The sequence below is a fragment of the Patella vulgata genome, chromosome 4 (assembly GCF_932274485.2).
Source record: "Patella vulgata chromosome 4, xgPatVulg1.2, whole genome shotgun sequence".
Taxonomy (NCBI): Eukaryota; Metazoa; Mollusca; class Gastropoda; family Patellidae; genus Patella; species Patella vulgata.
Window position 1 is genome coordinate 11,426,972 of NC_065882.2, and position 19,093 is coordinate 11,446,064.

At 37.8% G+C, this 19,093-nt stretch overlaps 1 protein-coding gene and 1 long non-coding RNA gene across 3 annotated transcripts; both read left to right on the top strand.

The window, feature by feature from the left end:
• The first annotated feature begins 5,111 nt into the window (after window positions 1-5,111).
• Window positions 5,112-12,227, top strand: LOC126819529 (hydroxylysine kinase). Of its 2 annotated transcripts, XM_050547659.2 has the most exons (6): window positions 5,112-5,250; window positions 6,933-7,164; window positions 8,004-8,135; window positions 9,247-9,377; window positions 10,054-10,219; window positions 10,919-12,227. In XM_050547659.2, the coding sequence occupies exons 1-6, from the start codon at window positions 5,215-5,217 to the stop codon at window positions 11,386-11,388; spliced, it is 1,167 nt and encodes a 388-aa protein (XP_050403616.1). In that variant the 5' UTR covers window positions 5,112-5,214; the 3' UTR covers window positions 11,389-12,227. The 2 variants fall into 2 exon arrangements, with proteins under 2 accessions (XP_050403616.1, XP_050403617.1); XM_050547660.2 differs by lacking the exon at window positions 6,933-7,164.
• Window positions 12,228-14,411: 2,184 nt separating this feature from the next.
• LOC126819572 (uncharacterized) lies at window positions 14,412-18,654 on the top strand. Its single transcript, XR_007679669.2, has 4 exons — window positions 14,412-14,432; window positions 15,517-15,691; window positions 16,621-16,720; window positions 17,591-18,654. It is a non-coding gene; the product is annotated as an uncharacterized LOC126819572 (long non-coding RNA).
• The last annotated feature ends 439 nt before the right edge of the window (window positions 18,655-19,093 follow it).

Sequence of the window (19,093 nt, forward strand, 5' to 3'; positions counted from 1 at the left end):
TACAATGCCCGAAAATTGAACGGTTCACTGCATCTCTCAACACGAGACAGGGAATATAAATACAGCATGGACAACACGAGACAGGGAGCCTTATTACAGCATGGTCAGCATTGGATAGAGAGTCTAATTACAGTGTGGACCATACTAGACAAAGAGTTATTACAGCCCGGTCAACGCGAGACAGAGTCGTATTACAGTGGACATGAGTCTTGTTACACCCCGGTCAACGCGAGGCATAGTCGTATTACAATGCGGTCAACACGCGGTAGAGAATATTATTACAGCGTGGACACAACAGTCTTATAACAGTGCGGTCAATACGAGACAAAATCTTATTATAGCGTGGTCAGCGTGAGACAGAGTCGTATTACAGTGGACATGAGTCTTGTTACACCCCGGTCAACGCGAGACATAGTCGTATTACAGTGGACATGAGTCTTGTTACACCCCGGTCAACGCGAGACATAGTCGTATTACAATGCGGTCAACACGCGGTAGAGAATATTATTACAGCGTGGACACAACAGTCTTATAACAGTGCGGTCAATACGAGACAAAATCTTATTATAGCGTGGTCAGCGTGAGACACAAGAGTCTTTATTAGAGTGTCGTCAGCATAAGACGCGAGTCTTATTACCAATTGAGTTTGGCTTTCTTGAAAAACCTCCTTGGTGAAGTTGTTGTTCTTAGCGTTTAACGTCCGCTTCCACCGAAGGTGATATCGCAGACAAGTTCATTTTAATGATCTTAGCGCACGCGCAGGGGTCTTTGCTGTGGGAGGAAACCGGAGTACCCGGAGTAAACCCACGAGGTTGAGAAGGCGCCCCTATCTCCAAGCCACATACGCTCACACCTGGGATCGAAACCACAGCCGCAAGCCAGAGGTGACCGGCCAACTAGAGGTCGAAGCGTGACACTCTAGACCACTAGGCCATCCCAAGATCACTGTTCTGTTTTTATTCACTGGGAGCCACAGTGATGGTTTCAGTATGGCTCACCAACCATGATGATGTCTTCCTTCATTCGCTAGCAGCCACAATGGCAGGGTCAGTGTGGATCACCAGCCTTGTGTTCGACTCTGTTGTAAATATGTGTCTCGTCTTCATTCCCTGATAAACACCATGTTACCTATATGAACATCTAATTCCACATTATCATTAAAAGACTCTACTAGCAAGCCATAATCGTTCTAATGGACACCATAGAAATCAGCCATCCATCAAAACCAGAACAGTACACAAGGATTGGGACGAATACGGGGACTCTCTGACTCTCTATATCTTTGCCAATGATTAAAGTACTAAGTTAAAACAAATACTTGAAAACTGACAATTATTAGCACACATATCAAAAAACGGATTTTGGTATAGTATTTGGCAATTCAATACGAGTATTTCACCCGTGTAAGAAAAGCCATAATAGAACGATGCAAGGGGAACAACTCAAAATATACTTTGGGGAGCTCGTATCTTGCTTTAACAAAAATTATAATATGAAAGGGAGGCATCCACTACAGATCACAATGGCCTTACGATGCCCTGTAAAATAAATGAGCCCATACCCTGCTTTAACATAAATTAACATTCATGCGAATTATTATGGGGAAATGAGAGACCACGGCCAACACATTTGAATTTTGAACCCAAACGCCGAATGATCACGCGTTGCTTTGGTCAGTTTATTCAATGTATTCACCATTTGGCGGTTCTATCCCAGTAACGTGCACTCACCGTCAGCTCCCGTTGTCGTAATACTTGAATTTTTCAGGGGATGTTAAATAGGACTACCAATGACATCACACCATATTTCAATTGAATCGATCAATAACTTTTCATTTTAGTTTCTGGACTCAAATGAAATGTTGTTTAATGGCACGTCAGCTCCAACCGGGCTATATTGCGCCAAACATATGGTGATTTATGCGAGACAAGTTAAATAAATATCACAGAAAAAGTATTATATGCATAAATAAAAACAATATCACAGTAACTAAAATTAAAAATGAAATAAACCTTTTATGCATATTAATATTTAAAATACAAAAATGAAGTGATAAATATACAATTAAAATTTATGATAAAAATATGTCTCTTTTAAAAAGTCTAGTATGTTACAATATAAACCCGGTTGGGCAAATAGATGACTTAGAGACTGGCAACGGTAATTAAAAATAAATATAACTAATATTTTACATATATAAATAGTTAAAACGATATACATGATTAAATATATACAATTAAAATTGAAAATAAAAGTTTGTCTCTTTTAAAAATGTTAGTACTTTATCATATAGCTCCGGTTGAGCAAATAGCTGACGTAATGACTGGCAACGGTAATATTTCGATCTTACGTTCTTGAGATGATTGCACTCAATCAAGATGTGTTTTACTGTCAAAGGAACATGACAGTGAACACATTCTGGTTGAGGCTCTCGCTTCAAAATGAAAATATGAGTTAAAAAAGTATGACCAATGCGAGAGCGGCACAAAACAACTTCATCCCTCCTGCTGGTTCTATAGGAGCTTGGCCAATCTCCTAAAAGAGGCTTAATGTGATGAAGTTTATTTGTGCCTGCAAGATCCCAAGACCGTTGCCAGCGGCCATAAATGAAATTATTTATAATAAATTTAAAATCTTTATATGGCGTTAAAAATTCAGATATGGGAAGATCTAAAGCAGACTTGGCAGCCGAGTCTGCTTGATCGTTCCCTTTGATATCCATATGACTGGGGAGCCAGCAATTGACAATGTCCTTGCTGGTACTCTCGAATGATAGTAGCAGACGATAAATGTCTGCCACTAATGGGTGATCAAGCTGTTTGTTGTTTATTGCTTGTAGGGAGGACAAAGAATCAGTAAATATTATATATTTAAATATAGATGATGATTGAATGAACTCCAAGGCCTGTAGAATGGCCTGGAGTTCAGCTGTAAAGATGGAAGAAGCAGGTGGAAGGCGGACAGAAATTGTCTCAGATGGTGTCACAGTAGCCGAAGCTACCCGATCATCATCTTTCGAACCATATGTATATATTGGAGCATAATCACCATATTTAGACTTTAGCTCTCGAAAGAGAGACTGAAACACCGTCGAGCTAGTATCTCTCTTTTTATGTTGCGAAAGATCGAAATCGATCTTTGGGGGAGATACAGCCCACGGTGGAGTCTCAAAGAGAGGGGTATTCGCGATACTGTCAAGACTGATACCAGCCTCAGACAAAAGGGGTTGAATGCGAATACCGAAAGATGGAATGACGTTAGTCTTAACAAGATATAAATGCTCATGAAGAGGTCTAAATATGGTGTTAAATGAAATATGGTTTGGAAGTGATGCAATTTTCGTAGCATACTGCAGGGCCAGTTTATCACGTTTGTTGTGCAGTGAGGGCTCATGCGCCTCGACGTATAAACTGTCCACTGGAGATGTACGAAATGCTCCTAAACTGATTCTAAGTCCCTGGTTGTGTATGGTGTCGAGCTCTTTGAGATAAGACTCGCGGGCAGACCCATACACAAAACACCCATAATCGCGTTTTGATCTTATAAGAGCTCGATATAATCGGAGCAAGACCTTACGGTCTGCTCCCCAGTCAGTATTTGATAAGACTCTCAATATGTTGAGGGCTTTCAGACATTTCTTTTTTAGGTTTTTAATGTGCGGACGTATATTTCGGAAGTGGAAAATCACTTCGAACAATTTTCGACGTGTGTGTGCAGACTTGAATTTGTTGTTCCTTTCAACATCAACTTCTAGTCCCAGTTGGTGGTGGTCCAAGGCAATCTCTAAGCTCAACATTATGTTGAAGCCATTCTTCGTCCGGTGTTGCTTCCACATGCAGTCCGTAAAAGTGAGGTGAAATGACATGAAATTTTATAGCACGTCAGCTCAAACCGGGCTATCTTGCACCAAACATATGAGACAAATTAAAACATTATCACAAATGTATTCACATAAATTATGTTTCTTGAGGTCAAAATACCATAAAGAGCCACTGGAACTCTAGAGATTGCACAACAAATTGTCACTGCACTGCTGCAGTCTTTAAACTACCAGAAGGAACAGTTGCACTGCTTCCACCTATATAGAAACCTCAAATGTACTATAAGATGTTTCAAGAATACTGACAGGAAACCCTGTATCTCGTTCACGGTGGCTAAGTGGGTAAGGCGCTGGCTCGCTAGCCTGGAGGTCGGGTGTTCGATCCCTGCATTGGCCGAGAAAGTTCACCCAGATTTTCCGGCGTGGTTTCCCCTTGTCAGTGATGCAGGATGGAGGGCCTGACAAGGACAGCTGTCTAGTCGTTCGGATGGTACGAAAAACCGAGGTCCCGTGTACACATTGGCGTGCACGTAAAAGATCCCTTGGCAGTTGGAATTCGATATAAGAGTAGGCCGTAGCGCCGCTGCCCGGGCAAAATTTCCCTCATAGCACACTGTATGGCGTATGCCCGTCTTCATTAGCCCAGGTTAGGAGCAGAACAGTAGGGCGTTAAACCCCATTTCATTTCATTTCATTTATAGGAGATCACGTGGCTAAGTGGGTAAGATGCTGGCTCGCTAGCCTGGAGGTCGGGTGTTCGATCCCTGCATTGGCCGAGAAAGTTCATCCAGATTTTCCGGCGTGATTTCCCCTTGTCAGTGATGCAGGACGGAGGGCCTGACAACCGAGGTCCCGTGTACATATTGGCGTGCACGTTAAAGATCCCTTGGCAGTTGGAATTCGATATAAGAGTAGGCCGTAACGCCGCTGCCCGGGCAAAATTTCCCTCATAGCACACTGTATGCTCAGTTTAGGAGCAGAACAGTAGGCCGTTAAACCCCATTTCATTTCATTTCATGATGTATTTATTGATTTAAAAAAAAAATACCTTGGCTCGCTAGCCAGGAGGTGGCGGATTCGCTCCCGGTGTTGGCCGAGAAAGTTCATGGGTTTTTTTCTGGCGTGGCTTTCCCTTGTCAGTGGCTGTCCAGTCGTTCGGGTGGAAATCGATCGATATAAGAGTAAGCCGTAGCGACGTCCGGGCAAAATCGCTATCTTGTAATTACAAGATAGTCAGGATATTCTTTTCATTGACTCTAATGGTCTTCCGTACAGAATGGTATTACGAGTCGTTATTATTATACGCTAGACAAGCGAGTATGCAGTATCAGTTTACAAAGCGTCAAGCAGGTGGCAAGTATAAAACCTTTTAGTCAATCCGAAAGAGGCACAAGATGGATACCGAGAATGCCGCGGGGATGATCCAGAAAGTATGTAGATTTCCTATTTCTCGGTTAAAATTTATACTACCACGAGATGACAGTCATCTTCTTGTGACTGTGAAGTAGGACGTTTACTCTATGCATTGAAAGCAAATCTTTAGTGTTTTCTATTAAATTAACCCAAATTTCGGTGCTCTGTAATTACATTAACACACCAAATACATTGGTGTTTGTTTACTTGCTGTATTTAACACCAGCAATGGAAATGTTCAACACATACACATATTTCGATAACGACTGAAAATGTGCAAAATCGGGGGGGGGGGGGTATAGACATGTAAAGTGATCTATACTCGTCAGCCTTGAAACCGCATTCTTGTATAACGGTTGACTGAACATTAATCCGTTGTTATTTAAATGTATGTTGTCACCTAATATTCACTTAATAAATATTTATGATTTCGCCTCATACAATAAAAATATGAGCATTCTAAACTAAAGAAAAAATGGTAACGCGGGCTAGATTGTGCACGCTCGCCATTTTTTATGGTTTTAAATGCAATACCCTATTATTAGTGCCCTGGGTAGTTTTCATTCGGCACAGAGATCCATCTACTTCATTCTCCGAGCTCAACCGTAGGTATATTGTGAGATACTAAACTTTTTAAAAGAGACAAAATTTTATTATAAGTTTTACTTTTAACTGTATATAATGTATCCCGTCTTCTTTCATTTTACAGTGTAATTGTTTATATTCATAAAGTATTTGATATTTATTTTCATTTTATATATTATCTGTGATATTTGTTTTTATTTATGGATATAAATATATTTCTGTGATTTCTTTTATTTTGTCTCGAATATTTTCACCATATGTTTGGCGCAATATAGCCCGGTTGGAGCTGACGTGCAATAAAACCACATTTCATTTCATACTCCGAGAATAGCTGTAATGCGTTCTTACTCCGTTTCACACTGTCATACACACAAAGACTAAATAGACTTTTTCAGCTTTATTAAATGGAAGCAGTACTCAACAAAATTTCGACTAAAATTGTCGATTTAGGACATAAAATGGCGGTCAACTAGCCTAGTGTCTGGTGTTGTCTTGTGAACATATTAGTCCGGTGGCTGAAGTGGGGGAATCGCCACCCGAGCTGTGAATTTATGAGACCAAGTTTTTCGAGACCAGGTGTTTTTGTGGACAGAAATCATTTGGTTCAAAATTGACCTTAAAAGTGTTTTTTCGTTAGCTTTTTCCTTCAGGACCTATTTCGTCATTCAATATATTAAATTATAATGGTACTTTTCAAGAGATCTGGAGGTGTACATAAAAAAACTCAGTAAATCAAAGACATGTTTAGATATTAGTTTATTCTTAGTCTTCATCAGAAGATTCAAAATCAAAGTTTATAATATGAGTGGGATAAATATCTTCTTTGTTGCTGACCAACAGCTCGCATATATCCTTTGGATATGCTTCAGATACCAATTCACATTGTAAATCTTCACATTGGGGGTTTTCAAACTTGGGTAGACTTGGTTTGGTGTTTGTGTTGATTAATAATTTCCCTATATGTTGTCTTAGATAGCCTACTTTCCCTGTCACACCCGTCACAGCTAATGCCTGGTATAGAGCAGAGCTAAGACATGATTATCCATGCTGGAACAGGTGGTACCACTTCTTACTGTGTAATTTATCTTTGTGTCACGTATTTAACTATAAACAGGCAGGGGAGGTGATAAAACCAGTAGTACCGGAAGGAACGGTTGAAGAACTATTAGAAAGAGTTTACGGATTGAAGGTTTTAACGGTGGAATCAATAAATGGTTACGATGATTGTAATTATGCTATTACTGTGGATGAGAATTACGACAATAAATACATCAAACAACTCTGGCCACATGGTTATCTCTTGAAGATCATTAATATTTTGGATTCAAAACGACCCAAGATGCACGGTAAGCATGAATATAGGAGAAACGGGCGTAGGAATAAAGCTGAAACAACAGCTGTAATTCTAATCCACCAACTTAATCGTTTGCCCAACCGGGTCTATATTGTAAAGCGGAAGATTTTTTAAGAGAGAAATGGTTATCGAAAATTTTAATTGTATATATTTGATTTTATATTTCATATTTTAAATATATTTGTGATATTTATTTTTATTTGATAATTACTGTGATTCTTGTTTTTATTTATGTATATATATATTGTGGTTATTTGTTTCTAATTTGTCTCGAGTAAGACCCCCATTTTTTGTTTGGCGCAATATAGCCCGGTTGAAGCTGGCGTGCCATTAACCAATATTTCATTCATTCAATCCATCAACTTTAAAATTCACTTTATTTTATTCATACGTTTGTTGCGTATCGCTTTCAATGTCTGTGTATATTGTGTGTCTTGTCCGCGGGTTTGTCTTATGGGTCTTATTTATAATGTGCCGCTCGGTTCTCCTGTAATCTTTACCAATCGGGTTTACGAAGTAAACACTTTTTAAGAGACAAGTTTTTTTTTATTTTAAATTTTAATTGTGTATACCATTTTTATTTATCTGTTATATTTAGTATAATTCACCATGTTTGGCCTAATATATCCCGGTTGGTGCTGACGTGTCATAAACAACATTACATTCATTCATCCATCCCTCCTGCTATCACTATTGGTAAAGACGTGAATGATTTAAAGATACACCCCCTCATGTAATATCATTGAAACTATAATATTTTATATCTTTAATAACGATCTGATAGTTTGGATAAATACACCGGTTTCAAAATATAAACCTTTATCTACGCAGAAGCTCAGTTTTTGTTGATGGATCATCTGAGAAAAGGGGGAATACCAACGCAAAAACCTGTACCAGATAAAAATGGAGAATTGATGAGTTGCCAGCAAATCTATAAAAACAAAGATCAAAATGGTAATATCGGTACGTATTTGTAGCTATTTTATATCAGAGTTATGTGGATACTGATGCCCTGGCACAACTATTAACTATTCGTTAGGCTTAATAATGCAAATGAGAGAGAGAGAGGGGGAGAAGAAGAGAGAGGGAGGTTTAACGTCCACTCGATACAAAATAGGTCATTTCGGGACCAACATATGGTTTAATTTTATTTCAATAATTCGCTTTAGCCGTTGGGTGGGGGGGGGGCGATCTGGAGAAAACTCACATGGTTGGACAGGTGACCTTTCTCCTTGTGGCGTACAACCGGGAAAGCGAAACCACGCCAGTTGACCACATGGCAGACCTTATGATGATAATTCAAAGGAATGATAATTGACATAGTAGATTTGTCTGTTGGGGCAAGTATTGAAGGTTTATTGCTGACCACCGGGTCACCTGTAAAGACAACTTTAGTGTACGTTCCATATTAGATCGCGTAACTGCAACCAAAGACAATTGATTTTCTACTTGAGTTGTTTCGAGAGTTATGGCGAAACCACGCCAGTTGACCACATGGCAGACCTTATGATGATAATGCAAAGGAATGATAATTGACATAGTAGATTTGTCTGTTGGGGCAAGTATTGAAGGTTTATTGCTGACCACCGGGTCACCTGTATTAGTGTACGTTCCATATTAGATCGCGTAACTGCAACCAAAGACAATTGATTTTCTACTTGAGTTGTTTCGAGAGTTATGGTGACACATTGGGCGAGGAGCTTGCCTCGTAAATCTCCAGTGTGGCACCCCGTTGGTATTGGTACAGGAATGGGGGTCTGGCAATAGGCAGTGTCTAGTTGTTCGGATGAGACCAAAAGCTTTGGTCCCGTGTATACGTAAGAAATAAAAACATTGGCAGATGGATTTCGATGAAGAATAGGAAAAAACGCAGCAGTTGGTGCAGAAATGAAGATTGTGTATGCTGCATGTTACATGGTGGAACAACATGGCAACATTTCTCTTATAGCGCACTTCATGGCGTATATCCGTCTTCATTATCCCGGTTGGTGAAGAAAAGTAAGACGTTTGTTAAGCTCTGTTTCATTTTATTTCCTTACTATATTATCTGTCTAATATTGTGTTTTTGTTGCAGGTGATTATAATCAACATATTGTTAAATTATTAACGTATTTACCCGGCGATATATTGTTGAATTACCCCTTTACACCCAATCTTCTATATAAAAACGGACAATTTGTCGCCCAAGTGACCAACGCCTTTCGGGTATGCTGTCAAATATTTCTTTCTTCTTATTTTGTTTAGCCGGTTTGGGTTGGGTTTTTATTTTTATTTCTATATAATTTTTTGAAAAAAAAAACTAAAAAAAAAAACCTTTGTATTTTCCTATTTAGATTTCTTTTTAATCGTTCATAGATCAATCGAGTCCTCATAATGAAGAATCCTATCGACAATCAGTATATTTACACTATCATTAAAGTCTCTTGAGCAAAATAGGTTTTAACGTCTAACCGGGATAATGAAGACGGATATGTGCCATACAGTGTAGTTTAAGGGAATTTTGCCCGAATAGCGGCGCTACGGTCTACTCTATCGAATTCCAAATGTCAAGGGTTCTTTTACGGGCACGCCATTGTGTACACTGGACCTTAGTTTTTCGTCCCATCCGAGCGACTGTACGTTGTCTCTTGCCAGGCCCCGTGTCCTGCGCCACTGACAAGAGGGGACCAGACCGGTAGCGAAATTATCTTGAACTGAAATTCCATCGATCTACATTTATATTTTGCGACGTCTCGGGAGATTATTTAACGTGTCTATTTCTGTGAAATTTGTTATTTTCACGCATGATCTCTTACTTTAATAGGGATACCACTGTCTTTAAACGGCATATCTATAAGCATCCGAGCCGTGTATTATATCAATATAATACATTATTTTGCAGGGATTCCAGAACGATTTCTTTAAAACTTTTGACTGCAGATGGGGTCTTGGAAATATGCCGTTATTAAAAGATTATGTGTTCGTATTAAAACCAGAAGATAGGAAGCTTGTAAATGAAGTAATTGAAGCCTTTAAAAATGAAATAAACCCTTCAAAGTTCCCTAAAGGTAAGTGAATAGCACGCCATTTGTTATCTAGAATGAGTTATGGTATTGACATCCGGTTTAACGTCCTATTTTTCGGCGCCAAATCAGCTAATGAGCTATGGGAGAAATTTTTAAGCTCGGACCGCGACGTTTCCGCCTTCTCGTGGTCGAATTCCAATGCAAACGGGGCCTCGGTTTTTTGTCCTATCCAAATGACGCAGTTCCGTGGCTCCCTACATTGTGAATGAATCCAATATATTTGTTAAGGTTATATACATGGTGATATGCATGAGTTAAATATATTTATTATATACATGGTGATATGAATGAGTTAAATATATTTGTTATAGGTTATATACACGGTGATATAAAAAGGTTAAATATATTTGTTATATACATGGTGAGATAAGTGAGTTGAATATATTTGCTATGGGTTATATACATGGTGATATAAATGAATCAAATGTATTTGTTATAGGTTTTATGCATGGTGATATGAATGGGTTAAATATATTTGTTATATACATGGTGATATAAATGAATCAAATATATTTGTTATAGGTTTTATGCATGGTGATATGAATGGGTTAAATATATTTGTTATATACATGGTGATATGAATGAGTTAAATATATTTGTTATATACATGGTGATATGAATGGGTTAAATATATTTATTATATACATGGTGATATAAACGAGTTAAATATATTTGTTATAGGTTATATACATGGTGATATGAATGAATCAAATATATTGGTAGCACCAGAAGAAGGACAGGATGATTTACCAACAGAATGTAAACGTTATAAATTTACTGGGGTGATAGATTTTCAACATACAGCCTATTCTTGTTTTGTCTATAATTTAGCTGTTAATATCACATACGTGATGATTTTTACCGATCGTATCAACCAGCTAGATGTTCCTGGTCATATTTTAGCTGGATATTTGAGTCTTCGTCAACTTACAGAAGATGAATTCAGCGCACTGAAAGTTTTATTGGCTGTGAGAATGTGTCAGTCATTAGTTTTCGGCGCTCACACTTATTATTTAGATCCCACCAATGCATCCGCGTTACACACATCCAAGAGAGGATGGTCATTGCTTTACAAATTTTGGGCGGAACCGAAAGACAAATTAGAAAGTAGATGGAAAAGCATAATTAGAAGTTATCAGCTTCAAAGGTAACCCTTTTGTCTGCTGGTGATTTTAAAGATAAGTCTTTAAGAAGCAACAAATAAACTTATCTTTTATGTTTTGCGCAATATAGAACGATTGGTGCTGACTTGCCATAAAACAACATTTCATTGCATTTAAACTTATATTTATCTGAAATAATAACATTTCTTACGATCAGAAAAATCATATCATAGACCTGCACATTTATCGATCTTTTAATAAATCAAATGATATAATAACTAATGATTGTAAATGATACATGACCTAATACATTATTCATTAATTCTAAATAATCGCAAGTTGTATTTGCTCGGGGATGGTTGGGAACAAATGTCCATGCTGATTTTGATGTTCTTTTATAAGTTAATCAAATCAACCTGTCCTTCATATGTAAATAAATTAAATCAACCTGTCCATAATATTAGTAATATATATATAATGTATTATACGTTATATTTCTAATTAAAAACAAATAACATCCGTTTGCCGTTCAGTCTCTGGGTAGAAGCTGGCGGCTGCTTATAATTAGTGAGTGGTCGCGAGTTCACAAAGCCTTCTCAGACTTAAGTTAAGAATTTACGCAACTTTCAATCACTGTTTATGAGAAATATCTTTGCATATAGTTTCTTAGTGATGATGTATTTGATACATTAAAACAACAAAAGATTTATAAATTGCTAAATTTTAGTTAAAATAAGGCGAACAATTTGAGTAAATTCTTAACTTAAGTCGGAAAAAACTTTTTGAACTCGGGGCCGGGTTTAACCTAGTAGTTCCGCATCTGTATGGTAATGTATATTACATGTCTGTATTCTGTATGTATATAGATGTTAGTACCTGATAATAAACCTATTATACCAGAGTATATAATTTTTTCCTGTGAATAGAAGTTTCAATTCATAATGAAACACACCCTGTAAGGCTTTTTTTGGACTTTATAACGTCCCAATTTGCTGTTCCATCTGGACTGGTCAAGACCGACTATGAGGGAACTTTTTTCCAGACAGCAATACTAATTTGTATAAATATATTTTATAATTAACCTATTATATACCTGGGGTTCTGCTCCGACTGTGCTAATGAAGACGGGCATATGCCATACAGTGTGCTATGGGGGAATTTTGTCCGGACAGCGGCACTACGGCCTACTCTTATATCGAATTCCAACTTCCAAGGGATCTTTTACCTACACGTCAATGTGTACAAGGGACCTTGGTTTTTCGTTCCAACAGAACGACTAGACAGCTGTCGTTGTCCCGATGCTATATAATAGCATAATGAACTGAAAATGCAATGGGTTTCAACATTTTTCGAGCGATCTCTTTAGCGTAAGTATTCATCTAATTCATCACAGGTTACTCAACAACACTTTTAGACGGCGGTAAGTAGGTATATTTCTCCAGATATAATAGAAAACACCCTAGGATACAGAAATTTCCAAATATTTCCAAAGGGCGGTGCTAGAAAACACCCCCCGCGCCCCTAAAATTTGAAGTCTGCTAACCCACTCAAAATAGAGTTCCTGTGCCACTGCTCGGGACATCGGTTTTTCGTACCATCCGAAAGACTAGCCTGTTCCTTGTTGGGCCCTCAGTCCTGCACCTCTTACAAAACGGAAAACCACACTGGAGAAGCCCGAGGAACTTTCTCGGCCAACACCGGCAGCGAACCCGCGACCAGGCACAGGCACTTGAAGGGATTAAAATAAAACTTCCTACTAATAATGCTTGACTATATACAAGTCAAGCAGTAGATAGGAAGTTTAATTTGAATCCCTTCAAGTGCCTGTGGCTCTTGGTTATCGATACGGCGACTTGGTGACTAAGCCAGCGCAACTGGTAGTGGCATAATGAACCTCACTATGTAACATCCCTTTCGAAATTAATAAAATGAACTGAAATGGGGAATAACGTCCTACTTTCCTGCCCCACCCGGGCAAATGAATAGACCATGCAGTGTGCTATAAACTTTTACCCGGCAGCGGCACAATGGTCTACTCTTATTTCGAATTCCAAATACCCAGCTTTACTTTAGGTGCATACGGGACCTTAAATTGGTTTGCCATTTGCGGGAATGGATGGCCGAATGGTTAGCACGTGCGCGCTGTGTCATAAGGCCTGTCATTGAGTCAACTGGCGTGGTTTCGAATCCCCGGTTGTACGTGACAAGGAGTAGGGTCGCCTGTCCAACCTCATGGGTTTTCTCCGGGTCCTCCGGTTTCCTTCCACTGTCCCGAAATGAGCTAGTTTGTGTCGAGTGGACATTAACCCCCCCCCCTCTCTCTCTGGTTTGCCGTCTCACCCGAACGACTAGACACTGTTTGAATTTATGAAATGCTTTGTGTCCCACTTTATACGTTCGTTTATTTGTTACACGTATTTGTTGTATTGTATAAATGTAATTTTTGTAATTGTATGCTGCTCCGTTGGCGTTTTTATGGAATAAATTTACTTACTTACTTAGGACTACTTACTGTATATAATTAAATAAATATAACTTTGTTACACACCAAGGTGGTTTATATATCTAATAAAAACTTCATCGTAATTTTTGCCTTCCTTATTGTAAATTTGTGCATAGAATTAGAAAAAAATTCATTCAAAAAACCGATAATATTTACTATTTCTTGTATAAATTTTCTTAAGAATAATCTTTCACGCTTGGTTTATTTTAGCTACAAGAACGTAACTAAAAACGTTGAGAAATACTGGTGTAAACACGGAGGGTTGAGAGATGAGGTTTGTTATCTAGGTTTATTTATGCCTATATCTTGGATTAGGCCTGTACACGTGTATATCCGGAAGGAATTAAAATCCTAAACCTAAACCCAAATTACATTTAATGTGGGTATATATTATCGGCTGTTGGTCCGTGCAACTTTCATTGTGAACGCTCTTCTATATACAGTTGTCGGATTTTAATAAACGGTTGCCTGACCTTAAGAAGCGATGGAAATAATGGGATGGGCGGTTTACTGGGCTTCAATAGAATTTAGCGTCTTGATATTCGAGTCTTATTTGTAAACAAGCAATGGCGAAGGCGGGAAATGAAAAGTAACAGTTTGTAATAAATGATTTGTTATTGATCATATGGGCTAAAATTTTGGCTGTGTTTTAACTTGGCTGTGTTTCAAAGAAACAATATCCGAACTATTTTCCTTGATAACTTACATAAGACGTGACTGCATAAATTCGGGCAGAATGCTGTCTTTTAGTCATTTTAAAGTTGCAATTGCAAATTTTCAAGTTATATTTTTAAAATGTATTAAAATAAAGCCTTAAAATAGATGGTATCCATATACAGTCCTATAATTCGCTATTGCCAGCTGAGAAATTGGCAAAAATATCATTTTTAACTTCAAATTCCAACGTTGGAATTTGGAAAATGGCTGCCCCATGCCATGTTGTCAATAGCAAAACAGGAGAGGTAATTGTGTTGTTATTTCCTGTGTCATAGATTTTGAAGGGTGGGAAATAATGCCCATGATCGTATAATAGTGATTTGACAACCTATTGAGCAAAAGACAGAAATAATTATGGTTTGACTTTCTTAGAAAATTTGAAATTCTCGCTTTAAACCCATTTACACTAAATAGGAAATAATTTTTACCTACAAATACGTCAAACGCCTTTATTTATTTTTCCAATACATAAAAAAAATGTTTTAGGATTTAATTTGTCGCAGGAAAAAAGTTAATATTTCTGGCTCATTAAGTCGCATCGATGTCATCCTTATCAGTGATCAGTGTACGGTGAGATGAGGTTTCTGATCTAATCACCATTCAGCTTGCATGTTTGGATTATCTTTTAGTAGTAATGTTTATCATTCACTATTTTCCTAATTTGCACATTAAGCAGAACTTGAACTACAATGACGACAAAGCTGCAAAACTTGTTACTGGTACACACAAAACCTGCAAGTGCACATGTAAATGTGTGTAAGATGTAGACCTAAGCCTAGCCTATATAGCCTACATATATGTATTGATTTCTGGCTTCTGTAGACAATGGGTTGATTTATGGTTTCCATTACAGTTTATGCAATAGGGTTCAGATCGGCCTTAATTTTGTATACAAAGGGTATCACAAATCTATATATATATATATCTCATTGCCTGGCAACCTTTATTTTATACAGCGTTTTGTTGAAGATGTGTGAATTACTTACTTGAAAAGACAAAACAGTTAAAATGAGTACTTTAGAGCAAGCTTCAAGAAAACTATTTATAGGGGAAATCCAAGAGATATTTCGATCTAAACCAGCTTCGGCCATTGAACCTTTGTGTGTTTGGTTACAAGGAACAGTAATAAAGGTATGACATTTGCCATAGTAACAGTTTCCATAGTGATTGTAAGATGTCTTCGCAAAATTACCCCCCTTTTTGCTTGACAGAATGGAGGGATTGGGTTGCCAAGTGGTGTAGCACTCTCGCTGTAGATTATAAGGTCGGTCATTGAGACAGTTGGAGTGGTTTTAATTCCCAGCTTGTACATGACAACATCGTGAGTTGTCTCCGAGTTCTCCAGTTTACTCATACAGCTAAAGACACCTTTACGCAAGTGAATTATTGAAATAAAATTGTACATGTTAGTCCCAAAATGATCTAAGCTCGCTAGCCTGGAGATCGGGTGTTCGATCCCTGCCTTGGCCGAGAAAGTTCATCCAGATTTTCCGGCGTGGTTCCCACTTGTCAGGGTTGCAGGACGGAGGTCCTGACAAGGACAGCTGTCTAGTCATTTGAATGATACGAAAAACCGAGGTCCCGTGTACACATTGGCATGCACGTAAAAGATCCCTTGACAGTTGGAATTCGATATAAGAGAAGGCCATAGTGCCGCTGTCCGGACAAAATGTCCCTCATTGACACTGTATGGCATATGCCTGTCTTCATTAGCCCGGTTCGGAGCAAAACAGTAGGACGTAAACCCCTTTTTTTTCATTTCACGATCTAAGTTTTGTTCGTCTATTAGTTTTATGATTTGCATTGTCTCACTCGGCAAACCTCAGCAGACTCCAGTACACAACATGTAGCCTAGAATGTATGACGAAATCTGCCATTGGAAGTACTTTCAAGTTCCTGTATTACCAACGGCGCTGCCCATGATGAGATGACGCCTTTGAAGAATGTTTTATCACTACTCGCACAACAAAACCGACAAGACATTGCAATAAATAAACAACAGATACCAAATCAAGTAAATGGAACCATAAGTGTCTAGAGAAACATTTGTTTATTTTCAGAATAACGATAACAGTAGTGAAATCTATATAGATGATGGAACTGGTATTGTTCAAATTTTTGGAAATGATAAAATACCAAACTGTCCTAGAGTACGTAAGGGTGAGTAGGTCTATATTTTATTTGTGACAGAAACTACAGACATGGCAAACTATAAACAACAAAATCAAGTGAATGGATCTGGGGAACCAGCCATAAGCATCAAATGTGCTGTACAGTCCTGGCTTGTATTGTAATAATACACGCTTCACACAAAATGAAACACAAATTTACAAAAAAAAATTAGCAATATTTACAAGAAAGTTGCAATAGAAATATTGAGAACTGTCTTGATTGTGGTCATTTTAAGACTAACGTCTGTTTATTTTTATGTGTAACATACATGTATACTCAGTTACTCTGCCGTTATATTCTAACTGTCTGAGGTTCTCTTACATGTACATGGGTAGGCCACATCTAAATGGAGATATACACATTTCCTGACTGAATTTTGACTGAATCCAAAATTTTAACACAAGAAACTGAGGTCTAGAATTAACTCCCCCAACTCTCAAAGCGTTCTTTACACTTTTGATTAATATCACATAAAAAGAATTGTCCCTTTTCCACTCTGGAAGCATTCTTCACACTTAATTAATACATGTATCACATAAATATGTTTTTATATTATATAAATGTAAGATGTGATAAATACCTCCGTCTTTAGCAGTGGGAGGAAACCGGAGGTTAGACAGTCCTTTTTTATTTCAATAATTGCTTGCGCATAGGGGTCTTTAGCAGGGGAAGAAAACCATGGACAGGCGAGCCTGCTCCTTGTCACCTATAACCGGGGAATCAAAACCACTCAATGACAGACCTTATGATGCAACATGCACACGCTAACCATTAGGCCATCCAACCCACAGGTGGATGTTAAACCCCATTTCTCTCGCAGAAAAGTGTGTCAATCTATATCTTATGTTTATTTTATAGGTCAGTACGTGATGGTTATTGGTATCGTAATATCAGGCAGTTTGACTCCTGTTGTTCGTACTTTCAAAGTTCAAGATTTAACCTCCTGTGTTGCCATGGAAACAATGTGGATACTAGAAGTGATAGATCAATCAGTGACATGTTATCGGTGAATATAGCCATGCTATAGGACATGGATTCTGTGATGATCGCTGGATTGATATATTGACGCTAAATCATGAAATGATAAAATAAAAATCCACTGACAAATTGTGAATTTGAAAAATGATACAGAGGTGGAGGAGTTGTATAAAAATTGTATTCTACAAGAGAGGATCTTGAAAAATATTTGATTTGTAGAGGAGTTAACAAATAACCAACCAACCATATTTGGATAGTATGGGGATCAAAAAATGTGTTCCTATCCTCTCTGGTAATATTAAGCACAATAGCCCTTATTAACGAAAAGAACAAAGGAAAATGGTCCTTAATTATGATGTGTACATACTTTGTTGGGGGAGGGGTGTGTGCTATAAAAAGTGTTGTTTCCTGTTGAACTTCCCACTCACCCAGGTATTATTAAATAGAGAGAGAGAGAGAAATTGGGTTTAACGTCCACTCGACACAAACTAGGTCATTTCGGGACTAACACATGGTTCAATTTTATTTCAATAATTCGCATGCGCGTAGGGGTCATTAGCAGTGGGAGGAAACCGGAGGACCCGGAGAAAACCCATGAGGTTGGACAGGCGACCCTACTCCTTGTCACGTACAACCGGGGAATCGAAACCCTGCCAGTTGACTCAATGACAGACCGTATGATACAGTGCACGCATGCTAACCATTAACCATTCGGCCATCCAACTCCCCTATTATTAAATAACCTGTAATTGAGATGACTTATGATGTTATTAGATATACAGCTATTATTATTATTATGATAAATAAAGAAGTCTTGTTTCTTATAATTTTATTATCATATTATACATGTATACAAAGTAATTGATGCATATTTTGATGAGCGCATGATTATTATACATGAAAAAATATGAAAGTCTTAAAAAATAAAAAAGATCAACAATAAATTATGAGTTAAAATTCATTAATAATTTTTAAAACTATATTACAAAATTATCATTAACAAATGAAATGGGGTTTAATGTCCTACTGTTCTGCTCCGATTGGGATAATGAATGAAGACGGGTTATCATTAACAACATTAAATAAACAAAATTAAAGTCAATTGAACATACTGAATGAAAACACAAAGGGAGAATTATTAATATCTGACTTCTTTCCAACCAGACTGGAATTACATGTAATAATTGATAAACCAGTTAAAAAATATACAGTGACACGCAGAGGTTTGGTGATGCTTGGGGCCAACTCCTTGGGGATGCTCAATTGGCAGTCCGGAACTGAATTGACGGAATTGCAATCATGTGACTTGGAATTCAGTCCTGTTAATTAAGCACAACGAATATCTTCTTTGATTGGCATCCTTATATTCTGTAAATATTTGTC